At 41.4% G+C, this 13,832-nt stretch overlaps 10 protein-coding genes and 1 non-coding gene across 11 annotated transcripts; 7 read left to right on the forward strand and 4 right to left on the reverse strand.

Annotated features, from left to right (window-relative positions):
- Positions 1-387: 387 nt before the first annotated feature.
- PMP2 (proteolipid ATPase) lies at positions 388-519 on the forward strand (the record flags this gene model as incomplete). Its single annotated transcript, XM_018364576.1, has 1 exon — positions 388-519. One exon carries the CDS (start codon positions 388-390, stop codon positions 517-519), a length of 132 nt encoding a protein of 43 aa, XP_018222648.1.
- Positions 520-1,033: 514 nt separating this feature from the next.
- Positions 1,034-1,867, reverse strand: EAF5 (Eaf5p; the record flags this gene model as incomplete). The annotated part of the gene is made up of 1 exon (XM_018364577.1): positions 1,034-1,867. The coding sequence occupies one exon, from the start codon at positions 1,865-1,867 to the stop codon at positions 1,034-1,036; it is 834 nt and encodes a 277-aa protein (XP_018222649.1).
- A 165-nt stretch (positions 1,868-2,032) lies between these two features.
- Positions 2,033-2,836, forward strand: MMS21 (SUMO ligase MMS21; the record flags this gene model as incomplete). The annotated part of the gene is made up of 1 exon (XM_018364578.1): positions 2,033-2,836. The coding sequence occupies one exon, from the start codon at positions 2,033-2,035 to the stop codon at positions 2,834-2,836; it is 804 nt and encodes a 267-aa protein (XP_018222650.1).
- On the forward strand, positions 2,826-4,706 carry PXP1 (putative indolepyruvate decarboxylase family protein; the record flags this gene model as incomplete). The annotated part of the gene is made up of 1 exon (XM_018364579.1): positions 2,826-4,706. The coding sequence occupies one exon, from the start codon at positions 2,826-2,828 to the stop codon at positions 4,704-4,706; it is 1,881 nt and encodes a 626-aa protein (XP_018222651.1).
- A 702-nt stretch (positions 4,707-5,408) lies between these two features.
- TIM9 (protein transporter TIM9) lies at positions 5,409-5,672 on the reverse strand (the record flags this gene model as incomplete). The annotated part of the gene is made up of 1 exon (XM_018364580.1): positions 5,409-5,672. One exon carries the CDS (start codon positions 5,670-5,672, stop codon positions 5,409-5,411), a length of 264 nt encoding a protein of 87 aa, XP_018222652.1.
- Positions 5,673-5,912: 240 nt separating this feature from the next.
- On the reverse strand, positions 5,913-6,716 carry URA3 (orotidine-5'-phosphate decarboxylase; the record flags this gene model as incomplete). Its single annotated transcript, XM_018364581.1, has 1 exon — positions 5,913-6,716. The coding sequence occupies one exon, from the start codon at positions 6,714-6,716 to the stop codon at positions 5,913-5,915; it is 804 nt and encodes a 267-aa protein (XP_018222653.1).
- A 427-nt stretch (positions 6,717-7,143) lies between these two features.
- On the forward strand, positions 7,144-7,608 carry DI49_1385 (uncharacterized protein; the record flags this gene model as incomplete). The annotated part of the gene is made up of 1 exon (XM_018364582.1): positions 7,144-7,608. One exon carries the CDS (start codon positions 7,144-7,146, stop codon positions 7,606-7,608), a length of 465 nt encoding a protein of 154 aa, XP_018222654.1.
- Positions 7,609-8,340: 732 nt separating this feature from the next.
- On the forward strand, positions 8,341-8,412 carry DI49_1386. The gene has a single exon. It is a non-coding gene; the product is annotated as a tRNA-Arg (tRNA).
- Positions 8,413-8,593: 181 nt separating this feature from the next.
- Positions 8,594-9,469, reverse strand: GCN4 (amino acid starvation-responsive transcription factor GCN4; the record flags this gene model as incomplete). Its single annotated transcript, XM_018364583.1, has 1 exon — positions 8,594-9,469. The coding sequence occupies one exon, from the start codon at positions 9,467-9,469 to the stop codon at positions 8,594-8,596; it is 876 nt and encodes a 291-aa protein (XP_018222655.1).
- Positions 9,470-10,275: 806 nt separating this feature from the next.
- Positions 10,276-10,734, forward strand: DI49_1388 (uncharacterized protein; the record flags this gene model as incomplete). The annotated part of the gene is made up of 1 exon (XM_018364584.1): positions 10,276-10,734. The coding sequence occupies one exon, from the start codon at positions 10,276-10,278 to the stop codon at positions 10,732-10,734; it is 459 nt and encodes a 152-aa protein (XP_018222656.1).
- An 843-nt stretch (positions 10,735-11,577) lies between these two features.
- Positions 11,578-13,626, forward strand: MIT1 (Mit1p; the record flags this gene model as incomplete). Its single annotated transcript, XM_018364585.1, has 1 exon — positions 11,578-13,626. The coding sequence occupies one exon, from the start codon at positions 11,578-11,580 to the stop codon at positions 13,624-13,626; it is 2,049 nt and encodes a 682-aa protein (XP_018222657.1).
- Between the last annotated feature and the right edge of the window lie 206 nt (positions 13,627-13,832).

Genomic DNA, 13,832 nt, shown 5'->3' on the forward strand with positions numbered 1-13,832 from the left:
CGCCAGCGCGCGTGAACGCCCTGGCGCTACACCGTTGAGCTGTTTTTGACGCCAGCCTGCAGCCCTCGTCGCCCCTGCCTGGGAAAAAAAAATTCCCGGTGTTTTTCCGGCGCGGATGCCCAAAATTTCTTAACGAATACCGAACAGTTTTTTCTCTCTTTCTCTCTCTTTCTCTCTCTTTCTCTTTTCCGCACTAATTGGTTTAAATAAAGAGTGAAAAAAACCAAAAATTCCGTAATCACTGTTCAATTGTGTTCCTCTTTGTTGATATAAAGACAATTCTTCTTCAGCTTTAACTTTTTTCTCTCTCTCTCTCTCTCTTTCCCTCTCTTGATTTCCCTCCTATCCGTACAATACAATTAATAGTACAATAACAATTATACAAAGATGTTGATGAACATGTTGCCAGGTGGTGTTATCTTAGTTTTCATTCTAGTCGGTTTGGCTTGTATCATTATCATTTCTACCATTATCTACAACAAATGGAAGGCCAGACAACAAGGGTTGCAAAGATTTTAAGCGATTACTAGCAAGCAACCAAACAAGCTTGTGATTGTTTTTTTTTCTCAGCTCTATTTTTTTTTGGATTACTGAAAAATAAATGAATAAATTAGTCCTTTTTTTTTCCCCCCTCCCTTTCCTTTAATTTCTAATAATTAATATCCCCCCCCTCCCCCGTGTGTGTGCTATATTCCTCGTTGTATTTTGTGCTGTTGAATTCCTCTATTGGAACGATTTAATCTGCGTGTGCGTTTCCGTCCGCTTCCTACTAAAGAAGGTGCGTGCGTGCGTGCGAGTGTGGGAGAAAGAGCTGTTTGTCGTGTGTGGACAAACTAATTTTTCTTCCTCCGCTTGTTGCGTTCCGCCGCCCTCTTTCCCATTTTATCTACTTATGTTTTCGAAAAGTGTCGCCTTTATTGTTTGCGTATATATTGTTCCGTTAAAAAATTGTGTGTATTTTTTTTCGCTCAAATAGTATATAGTTATAATTACAAGACTTTACTTTTTTTTGAAGTAATAAAGGCCGTCGTCCCTATTCTAGTGCTCTCCTCATGAACTGTACTGTGTCGTCTAGTTCCAGCTGAACCTGTCTTGCTAGTTTCCAGTCGTCCGTGCCTATGACCCCTCGCATTACGCCGTCCGTTATGCACTTTTGCAGGATCAGTTGCAGCTCGTGAACGCTGCCGGGCGTCTCGTTCTTTATGTCTTCGTAGTTGACCTCATCCTTGATGATTGTGTTGTTGGGGCTCTTGAACAGTTTTTGGAAGTTTCCTGTCTTGCTTTCTAGCTTATTCAGCACAGTGTCCCTGTACAGTTTCAACAGCTTTTCTCTTTTGGGGTCCATAGCATGTCCTCCATGGGCTGTAGTCGTGCCTATCACGGCACCTCCATTCTTGCCTGTGTGCGATTGCGATTGCGATTGCGATTGCGTTGCACCGCTCTTTATACCGTTCTTCTGGATCTCGTCCTCCATCGCCCTTATCTGTTCGGTTTGTGCTCTCTTGAATTCATCGTACTTGCCCACTAGGAGTTTCTCAATATCATGCATCTCTAGGCCGTGCAGGCTTAACTGCCCATCGTTCAGCGTTGTCCTGTAGCCGGGGAACAGACTCTTCACAATCGTCAGGATATCGTTGATGCCCAGTTTTCCATTCCCGTTCACAACACCGCCTTGCCTCCTCAGGTTCGTTAGCTCGTTGATCAGCACGTTATTTTGTATTTCGTTCGTCAGCTTTACCAGCGATATTCGAAGATTGTTCCCGATCATGTTAATTCCTCCACCGTTCTTGACCAGTTCTTCATTTTTGTTCGAGATCAGCGTATGTATCAGCTGCAACACCACCAGCTCACTCACCTCCGTATCCATCTGTACTTCACTTTCTTCCGGTGCCTTCTGCACTCATGGCTCTCTTCCCACACCAAAGCTTCTTTATTTATTTTCGTTTTTTTTTTGTCTATTCTACACATCGAAAAAACCACGTTAAAATGATTGTGCTAGTATGCTAGTAAGAGAAACCGAAGCAAGACAAGTATGGCCCAAGACGACAATCCTATACCTAAGTCGGTACCTTTGCACCAACAGGCAGGTAAATATTTCCACACTTTACATACGCAAGACTTATCAAACCTCTACCAGCAATGCTACAAACAGTTTGACGAAACTATAAACCAGCTAGTAGATTCCCCGTCGCCTTCCACTTCCAACATCGACAAGCCAATAGCGGATCTCACAAACATATACAAGCTTCTTTCAACGCATGAATCGGAATCTAATTCATTCCACAACGACATCCAAGACTTGAAGAATACTTTCAAAACTCAATCAGACTCATGCCCTCAAATTGACCTTTCCACCTGGGACAAATATCGCACCGGTGAAATTACCGCTCCCCAACTTTCTGAATTATATCTAAACATGTCTCGATCGGAGCCATCCGCTGCCGTCGATAGCACGGCTACTTTAAAAATACTTAAGGTCTTACCGTACATCTGGAATGATCCAACGTGCGTGATACCGGATTTGCAAAATCCCGCAGACGAAGATGATTTACAAATAGAAGGTGGGAAAATTGAGTTGACTTGCCCCATCACTTGCAAGGCCTATGAAACGCCATTGATATCCAAAAAATGCAATCACGTTTTCGATAAAGATGGTATTCAGAATTACTTACAAGGATACACGACAAGAGACTGTCCACAAGCTGCATGTTCACAAGTCGTTTCCATGAGGGATTTCGTAAGAGACCCCATCATGGAACTGAGGTGCAGAATCGCCAAAATCAAAGATTCTCAGGAACAAGACAAAAGAAACAACCAAGCCATCGATGTCCTATGATGATGTTGGTGTCATAATTTTATTTGTTTCTCATCCGAGCCCCTCGGCCCGAAAGCTTAACGTAATAAAAAAAAAAACGGATACGCATCAACCTTTATATAAGCACCTCTATAATATAGTAAAGAAGAAAGACATTAATTACTGCTATAAAATAATAAATCCCACACACACACACACACACATTAAAATGGCTACAAAAGTCACGCAACATTTCGCTCAGCTTCTACAAAAATACGGTATCGACACGGTATTTGGTATCGTGGGTATCCCCATTGTCCAGTTGGCGGATACGATGGTCGCCAACGACATCAAATTCATACCATGCAGGAATGAACAGGCTGCGTCATACGCTGCGTCTGCGTATGGGTATGTCAACGATAAGCCGGGGGTACTGCTTATTGTTGGGGGCCCCGGTCTAATTCACTCGTTGGCTGGAATATACAACTCAATGAACAATAGGTGGCCTCTTTTGGTAATTGCGGGGAGCTCCTCTCAGAGTGACGTCCATAAGGGCGGATTCCAAGAACTGGACCAGATAAGTCTGTTGTCTCCCTTTTTAAAGTTCACTGGCAAGCTAACCCCTGATAACATCGACATGGTAACCCGAAAGGCTTTGAATCATTGTATACAGGGCACGATGGGCGTCTCGTACATTGACTTCCCTGCGGACTTGATTGAAAACGAAAAATCATTGGCAGGAAACGACCACCTGAATAATGAATTACCCATGATTTTAAGTCCAAACAAGTGTGGCCCGGACCCATCAAAGATCAGAGAAATTGTACAGCTCATTTTACAACACAGGGACAAGAACATCCTCGTTGTCATTGGGAAGGGCGCAGTGAAAAATTCACACGAACTTCGCAGATTGGTAAACAGTTTTAATCTTCCATTCCTGCCCACACCGATGGCGAAGGGAATCGTCCCGGACTCATCACCCCTAAACGTGTCGTCTGCGAGGTCCCAGGCTTTGAAAACCGCAGATATCGTTCTCGTTTTTGGCGCGAGACTAAACTGGATACTGCATTTTGGTTCTTCGCCCAGATGGAACGCTGAGTCCGTCTTCATTCAGTTCGACTCCCATCCCGAAACACTGGGCGATAACAATACGTCACCTGGCGCCGGACTCTCCGTTTGGGGGGATATAGGCTTGAGCGTAACTGCCTTGATGGAAGAGCTGCCACAACAAAGACCAGGTTGGAAGTACAGAGGCGTCAACAACTACCTGAGGGAGAAAATCCACGTGAACCAGACCCGCTTGCAGGAGAAGGAGAAGGTGGGGGGCGCGCAACTGAACTACCATCAGGTTTATGGGACCCTAAGGCCGCTTATCGAGGACTATAGGACAATACTTGTCACGGAGGGTGCGAACACCATGGACATTGCACGGGTCTCGTTCCCCACCGACGCTCCAAGACACCGTCTGGACGCAGGGACTAATGCGACCATGGGGATTGGGCTCGGGTATGCTCTGGCGTGCAAGGCATCCCGTCCGGAGCTCGACGTGGTGCTAATCCAGGGCGATTCCGCATTCGGGTTCTCGGCCATGGAAATTGAAACGGCGGTGCGGTGCCAGCTGGCGCTAGTCATCGTCGTCATGAACAACAGCGGTATATACCACGGGGTGAAGGATGGCAAGGCCGAACTACCGCCCACCGCGCTAAGCAAGAATTGCCGCTACGACCTCGTGGGTGAAGGCCTGGGCGCCCACGGGTTCTTCGTAAACACGCTGGAAGAACTAGGCAAGAGCTTCCGGGAAGCCGTGCAGTTGGCCCGCACCAGAAGGGAAACAAGTGTCATCAACGTCATCATCGAACCCGGCGAACAGAAGCCCATCGCATTTGCATGGCAGAACAAACCGCGTCTATAAGGGGAGGTAAATACTCTATACATACATCATCAATATACATACATCAATATACGTACACTTCGTGTTGGCAGTAGCCGCTGAGAATCCCCCGCTGCGGTATGGCCCGTCCCCTATTATTTCAATTGTTTTTACGTTTGAGGCCTCGTGGCGCACATGGTCCGCCATGTCGCGCGCGGCCGGGAACGAAACTCTGGGAGTCGTTATTGACAGTGGAACAGTGGTGATTCCTACGATTAAGAAACCTGTTTGCAAAAGGGCCTGCTCACGCGGGTCATCTTATTTATCAGGTGGGAAATTCGGTGGAACACAGTGGAGCCTTGCCTTCCGGGCCATTGTCTCTGGCAGTGGCCCCTGCTCGTGAGAGAAGAAACTTGCTGGGGAACCAGTCTTTACCGACCGTTGCTATCAGAAATTGAACGGGGCCCGGTCCCGCCGGGCCTCGATGGGAACGGCAACGGTTGTTCCGTTTGACTTGTCGCCCGCCACGGCGCGCTGCAAGGTCTGTTGAGTGCAATCGTAGGACGCCATTCGTGGCGAACCCGATACCGATTACTGCTGCTGCTCCATCCCAATTCCGACTTTCCTTTTTTGAATCTGGATTTGCTTGGGAAATGAACAGAAAATAATACTATTGATTTTTTTTATATTTACATGCTAGAAACAGGACCCGATTAGATATATAGTTATATACGCCAGTACACACTAACGCCCCAGGCCTTGACCCAAAGCGGCGTTCTGCTCTTGGAAACGTTGTCCTACACGCTCGCTGTGCTTTAGGAACTTCTCTGAACACTTCATGATGCACGTTTGTTCCTTGTTGGTAAGCTTGGAAGTTGTGAAGTCGTTGACACAGTCCGTGAAACACCTTTCTACTAAGTTGGAGTATAAACGCATGAAATCCTTCATTTGCTTTTGTTCCACCACTTTCTGGAACTCTTGTTGTTCTTTAGAATTCAATGCGTCCATCTCTGCGGTCCTGTCTTGTTCTTTTTTTGGTCTTAGTTGTTTGAATGTCTAGATTTTGCCATGATATTAAGACTATTTCCTTTATAAAGCCATGGGAGCTTTTTTTTTCTTCCGTTTCTTCGTCATTTTGAAATTAACGGCCGAGCAATTCCCGGGTAATAACGGTTATCATCAAAATGAACGGCTTGTCTTGGTTTCGGTATACATGCATGCACTTTACTTATGGTACATATCTATTTTTCAATTTTGGCTGCCGCATCTCTTCAAGTAAGCTTCCCAGCCTGCCTTTCTGTAACGCTCACCTTCCACGTTGACATCTCTGCCCTTGGCAAATAGCCCTCTTCCCACGATAATGATGTCGGATCCAGTAGAGACTACGTCATCCACAGTTCTATACTGTTGGCCCAATGCGTCTCCCTTGTCGTCTAGCCCTACACCGGGCGTCATAATCAACCAGTCGTACCCTTCGTCTCTACCGCCCATGTCTTTTTGAGCGATAAACCCAATAACAAAGTCTTTGTCACTCTTGGCAATGTTCACAGTGCCCTTGGTGTACTCCCCAGTAGCTAGAGATCCCTTGCATGATAATTCTGCTAGCATCAGAAGAGCTCTAGGCTCTTTGGTGGCCTCCTCTGCGGCTTCTTTCAACCCGCTGACAATGCCAGGACCCACCACACCGTGCGCATTGGTGATGTCTGCCCACTCAGCTATCCTATATACACCTGATGAGTACTGCAGCTTCACTGTGTTACCGATATCTGCGAACTTTCTGTCTTCAAATAGCAGAAAATTATGCTTAGCGGATAGCTGTTTTAGCGGTTTGACAGTGCCCTCCATGGAAAAGTCAGTCAAGATGTCGACATGTGTCTTCAGTAGACATATCTTAGGACCTAAAGCTTCTACTAATTCGAGCAGCTCCTTTGTGGTGTGAACATCCAAAGAAGCACACAAGTTTGTTTGCTTTTCGTGCATAATGTTTAATAATTTGGCAGCAACTGGGCTAGGATGAGCAGCAGCACGTTCTTTATAAGTAGCGTTAGACATATTCTTTTCTATGGATCACTTTTTTCTGGAGAATTTTGCACCATAGAGCTAAACCACAGACAAAATAAATCGTAGGTCTTTCGAGCAGTGCACTTATATACACAAATATACGCTATACCTCTCGTCCAGATGCTTTCTTCCCTTCGCTCGGAAATTACCGAGCATGAAAAATTTCAAGAATACCAGAATCAAATAAAAAAAATAAAAAAAAAGAAAACATAAGAGAAAGGGGCGCTTGTTACAGGTAGTTAACATAAGAATAACAACCGTTTCTGTTTTCTTTGTTTTGTGGCACCGCTACTGGAGAACAATGAGCGGTATAGCAGAAGACGCTGAAGAAGGTTACGGTGATTTTTCCACTATCGCTAGGGAGAAGGCTTCCGAATCTAAGTGGAAGTAGTTATCGACACGTTTTTTTACCGCTGCTATGGTTAATTTCTCATTGACTCCAATGCACCTATTCTATCATTGGACAGTGTTCACCGATAATCCAAAGTTAACCAATGTCTCTATGTTAGCATACGCAGCGCTTATATCTATCTGGTGGTTTTCAGTATGGAAGGAAAGAGCGTGTAGAATCCAAAAGAAGGCCCAATTTCCAAGATGTTCGAGGATGCCCTGCTTTCTTTGTCGTGCCAAAAGAGAACAGCCTAGGCAATTCAAATTCGGGTCTTGGTTAAGTTTTTTCTTCTTATACGCCTTTTTAGCTTGTTTCATTTGGTCAATCCAATCATTCCCTATAAGGTACGAAACGCCCGATTGGAAAGAGATATCCCAGTTTATTGCACTGGATATTGGCGTCATATTGATCAACTTTATTATAGCTTATTCTTTTAAAGTATATTATTTGCACGATGAAGGGATATCGCTAACCGAAATTGACATAGCTTAGTTTAGGATTGGTTTCTTGCAATACATTTTACGTTCGCACGGTTTAAAAGGAGAAGATAAGTACGCGTGCTGAAGCTACGTCTATGAAAAATCAGAGCCAACAAAATTAGTGTATTCAGTAGTTACACGGTTGTCAAAATAGAGTACACTTCTTTGATAATGGGTACCTCGCATAATAAAATATTGTTCTTCAGGAGGAATTAGCGGTGAGATATGAAGATGATATGATCAAACGACCACTTGAATATTATTGCTATCAATGGATATCAGTATTTTCTTTGTGATATCGAAGGCGATTATACAACACTGACAGCTTCCGTATAATGCTATTTATTGGAATAAGTGATTCTGGACATAACATTCCTCATGTTGAATAGGTAATCTCGAACATTCTTTAATATGATATTAATTATGTTAAAACTGAAATAAACATACCTAATGAATATRAGTACAAATATCTATTGATTGAACAGAAATTAGCATATAAGGAGATGAGCTATACATGATAACTTATTGTCCATATTCTTAATTGGGTTTAAAATAACTAATCAGCGTGTGTTTTATATACCCCTCTTCTATGATTTAAGAAAGAACTGCTTATTCTTAACTTTTACAACGTACTAAAGCAACTTATTATTATTATACTGAAATAAACATTTTACCTTATGCTTAGGGATGTTAGTGAAAATCTTAACATGGACGCCTTTAAAAATAAGAATTCCCACTAATCAAGGCTTGCGTGGCGTAATGGCAACGCGTCTGACTTCTAATCAGAAGATTATGGGTTCGACCCCCATCGTGAGCTTTTATTTTTATTACTTTCCACCTGGAAGGAAAGTGCGCAAAAAACTTTTTTTGTGAAAATTTGGCGACCTGTTATGAAGAAAAGTTAAATCTTTATTTTTAAATTTTTAGATTCTTGTTTAAAAGTATATATGTAAATAATCACTACATATACAAAAGATAAAACGAAAAAATAAATGAGTTCAATTTTCACCAACTAATTTCTTCAATCTTTCAACCTCGTTTTCCAACTGGTAATTTTTGGACAGTAGTTGCTCAACTTTGTCTTCGAGTTGCTTCATTCTTTGCAGCTTTCTTGCACGGGAACGTCTTGCGGCCTCTGTGTTTCTAGCACGTTTTAGAGCAGCAGGATCGCTAGATTCAGGCACAATTGGAGACAGTGGAATCGAGCGTTGTTTACGGTTGTAAGCAACAACCCCTAAGTGATCTAGTCTCGATTCCTCATCATCTTCATCTTCATCGTGGTGATGATGGTGGTGGTGATGAGATTTCTTAACGATAGAATTTGGTTTCTTTGCACGTTTGGTTTGGCTCAATTTAGCATCTTCTAGTATAGGGGTTGGCAAGAATGAAGTTGTTGATACTTCTAGGTTAGATGGTACCAAAGAGGCTTCTTCAGTAGATTCAATTGCCTTGTCAGCCGATAAAACGTCATCGGAGGTGACTGGAATGTCGTTGTCAAACAGAGAAGTCCATTCTTTAGAATTGTCTTCTAGGTTTTCGTATTCAAACATTGGAGTCGAATCAGTACTTGAAGAGAAGAAAGATTCTACCACAGCGGCGTCTAGTTCTGAAATTGGTAAAGCAGTCTCAGTGTTGGAAGCAGTTGCTGTTTGAGGTAGAGTAAAATCAAAATCAAGGTTTGAAGGAGCATCTTGCTTGATCATTGGGTCTTCTTCAGCCTTGATAAATTTATCGAAGATTAATTGACCAACGACTGGTTTAGCGATAGAAGATGAGGTGGAGGTAGAAGTGTTTTCGTTGGTTGGTTTGGAACCATCCAATGGTGAAAACCCCATTGGATTCAAAGCAAATAAACTTGGCTGATATTCGGACATTTTATTTGTATTTAATTTTTTATTTTCTTGAGCGGACAAATTGGTAAACAAAACTTTGATGATAATAATTTAATTTAATTTAATTTAATGATAGGATAGGATAGGGGATTCTTATTCGGGAAATAAACCTGGATAATTTTTTAATAAAAAGGTAACCGTTACGGAAACATCTTGGGGTAAAATTCTACGGACACATGATAGCAATTAGTAACAAAACAAATAACTCTTTAAAAAACTGGTAGTTTTAGAAAAAAGTAAGGGGGACTTTAATAAATAAAGGAAAAATAAAATTTTCTTTATCTTAATATATTTAACAACACATTATTCTCTTAATTAATAATTCTTTAATAATCTACTTTAAAAACAAAATATAATTGGTTTAGCAAGCCATTTTTCAATGATCTTTAATTTCTGTAATACGATACTGGTAATAACTTGATAAATTGAACTAAAATATAATATTTTGTTTTGATTGCGAAGTAGATGAGTGAGCTGTGTGGCTGGTAGGTTGTAAGATTCGCTAGTAAAACTGATGGGCAAAAAAGTTTGAATTGAGTGGGGAAAGGAAGATCCTGTGTTGTGTTTTGTTTTGTTTTGTTTTGTGTTTGATTTTCTCTGTTAAGCAAAAAAAGAACTACAAAAAAAGAAGAATATTAAGTGAAACAAGCGTGAGCGGGACAATGTTTAAAAAGTGTAAAAAGAGGTGGAAACAGGAAAGGAAAAGATGAAGTATTTATCTACTTTATTTAAGCCCGGAAATTTTTCACTTTTTTTTTTTTTCTTTCTTGCTTCCAGCGAATGTGCTCATGCCTTTTATTCAGCGAAGATCTTCAAAAGCGCTCCGATATCATTGGCTGGAGATTGGAGTTCAGAGAGGCGATGCGCGTGTATGTCAAAGAAAACATGTCCTAACAAAAGCAACTTTACAAGATGCCGGTGGTGTCCGGATCTATAAATGTATGGGTGTGCGGGGCGGACACGGACATGGGCACGAGCACGGGTATAATTGGTTAACGGCGAGTAACGGAAGGACGGAGATAAGTGTTTTTCTTTTAGCGACGGGCTCCGCGGCGGCGCGCGGCGCCGCGGAGTTCATCCTTCCTGTCAGCGATTATTCAATGTGGTGTAGCGCCACCGCACCGGTGGTTACCGAAGACGACCGTTGCTCCGAGAATAATAAAAAAACCAGGCCTCGAGCCAGCCAGATGCAACCGACTCGCGCGGGACGAATAACAAAGAATTGCGAACCTCTCCGTAGGCAATGACTAGTCATAACAACCGAGGTGGTTTTCATTTTTGCGTTTTTTTTCCTGCAAATCTCCCCTTTTATTACAGGGGTGTGGGTGGTGGCGTAGTTTCTTGTTTTTTTTTTGCCCATTTACGTAATCCCGCAGGTCGGTGTTCCTCCCGCTGTCCTACGTTTCTTGTTTTTTTGCGTTTAAAGTTCGTTAACGAGGCAAAAAATGGCGCGTCATTCTCCTTTCTTGCCGGCAACTGTAACTGTAAACTGTAAAATTGTAACTGTAACTGTAATTCTAACGCTAAATTCTCGCTTAAGCTCGCAGCGATTTGTCAGGTTGTTATTATCTTTTCTCTTAGTTGGCTTTTGTGCTGCTTGTTTCAGCTTATTTGATTCTTCTTCATCTTACCCCTTTCTTTGGCGTCTTCCTCGCACAACTCAAAAACCTCGTTACTGCATCTAATTTAAATTTAAGCTCGACGGAAGCTACTAAGAGAGTTATCTGGTTTGTTTTGTTTTTTTGTTGTTTTTTGTTTTTTGTTTTTTCGTTTCCTTTCCATTTTTGACTTCAAAACCCTTTTGTTTAAGCAGTCTGTTGTTTAAGCAGTCTGCCATCACTGACCTCCTATTGGTTTGTTTGTTTGTTTTAAGATTTATCAGGATTCTTTCGTATTTATTGTCGCTGTCAATTATTGAATCCTAATATAGTCTGTTTGCTCCCCTTTTTACTTTGATTTCGTTGTACGACCTTTTCCATACTGTGTTTCAAGAAAAACCAAGTATCCGTACTACCTCACCACTTCCATTCCCCTTCCTTTCCACATATCCATACAACACCACTGAACAGAAGAACAACGAAACTTTCTAAATGGATATCGAGCCTACTTTCAAAGGATACATTGAAGATGAAGATGATGCTTTGCTTATTCTCCAAGCTACCCTGGACGGTAAGCTGAAACATATTCCTAGAAGGCCATATGAAATTGAAAGACCCTACTTGATCGTATCCGGTAGTATATTCGTGTTTATCGAAGAGATTTCCGGAATCAAAAGATGGACTGACGGAGTTTCTTGGTCTCCATCGAGAATATCAGGCAAGTTTCTAATTTATAAAGAATTGGATAAGGAGAACGCCAACACTGGTGCTAATGCCAATGTTAATTCGACCAGCAATTCTGACTCTGCCATTATCTCAGATGGGCCTTCCGACGCAAAGGATCCTTCCTCTTCCAAGATCAAATTACCTCCTTTAAAGAATCATCAATTCGACTTACCGCCCACTATGGCTCATTCGAATTTTGAATCGGATCAAGAATCATCCATTTCTCCATCGAACCGTTCGAATTTACCACTAAAATATACCGGTCTAGTGAAAAAGACAATCTCAGTGAAATTGAAGAGACCTCCATTCAATTCTATAGAAAATTTACACATTGTCTCATACTATTCCGTCAAGGATATCAAACAAAGCCGTTTGGTGACGCCAAAAGCCTCTCCCTTCTTAAAAGATACTAGACCTTCACAAGAGCTAATTATCGCAATGGAAAACACAACATTGGGCAATGTGAAAAATAATACCAACACCACTAATGCGAACAACTCTAATAGTATAAACAACAAAAGTAACTCCTCGACTCCTTTAAATACTGTCATCTCCACAAATAACAATAGTGCTAATATAAATGCTGCTGGCGGTAATCAATTTACTAGTGCGAACAAAAATTATTATTACAAAAATGATGAAAGCTCTGGGTACCCAATCGCCCAATTCGCTCCTGCGTTGCCTTCAACAACTTTGATGTATACAATGAATCCACCTTACATCACTCAATCTCCTGATAACGCAAATCCCACTGGCATGAACACTCATAGCAATAACAATAATAATAACAATAATAATAATAATAATATCAATAATAATAACAATAATAATAATAATAATATCAATAATAATAATAATAATAATACTATTAACGCTAATACAAATAATAGTAACACCGGTAATATTAATGCAGGAAACAATAGCAATTCGAATCGATTTACCAATGGATCTTTTGCTTATAATACTGCGGGTGATTTCATTAATTCACAACAACAAGGACAAATCTCTTACCCCTTCTATTATACAACAATTCCAATTAATAATCCAAACTACTATACTACTCAACCTCCAAATCCTGCTGCAAACAATACCACAATGAATGATAATCATAATTATTCTGCCTCTACAACCCAACACCCCTATTATGGTCATCCTATAGAGAGTCAACTAGCTCTAACAGCCGCTGGGAGTGTCAGCGCTCCTGGTGCTCCTGTCGCAACCGAAAATGGGCTGCCCATATCTAACATGCAACCAGTACTCCATCAAGCCAATAACAGTAACCCAAATGCTGCTTCTTCCTCTGCCACTGCTGCTGGCCCTTCGGCGACTCCTTATCCTGTTTATTCTATGAACGTTCCCTATTATAGTTCTCCCGCTTCCGCATTCAAGAGAGCTCAGGACAATACTACTTCAAATCCAAACGCGGAACCTTCTTTAACTGCAGGCACGAATGCACCAAATCCCGGATACGCTAACTCTCAACAATACACTACATCACAAGTATATTACCAAGGGTTTCCTCAATATGCCATGACCAGTGCTCAGAATTCATCGATGTATCAGCATCAACATCAACACCAACACCAACACCCTTTACCGACAGTATACCCAATAACAGCGTCGCAACAAAATATAATAAACGCAAGCCACGCTTCGAACACTATTGGCTCTGATCCTCAGCACCATCACTATCAGCAGGAAGCTAACGATCATAAGAATTTTACCATGGGCCATTCGAATAGTAATATTTTAAACATTACCAATAACGATACGATGAACAATATTAATACGAATACCACTACTACTACACAATAAGTAAATATAGCTATAAAAAGTACATCGATTTTTCTTTATTTTATTTTTTGTCTCCAGTACTGATTGATATCTATATTCATAAGATTTACACTTTTTTTCCATTTATTGTTTTTATTTACTTGCTTCTTTACGTAATCATGCTTCTATTCTTTATGTCGTTTTCTTCATGAAAAACATTACTTTTTTTTGCCTTAAACAAAACAACT

Source organism: Saccharomyces eubayanus, chromosome V (assembly GCF_001298625.1).
Source record: "Saccharomyces eubayanus strain FM1318 chromosome V, whole genome shotgun sequence".
NCBI classification, from domain to species: Eukaryota; Fungi; Ascomycota; class Saccharomycetes; order Saccharomycetales; family Saccharomycetaceae; genus Saccharomyces; species Saccharomyces eubayanus.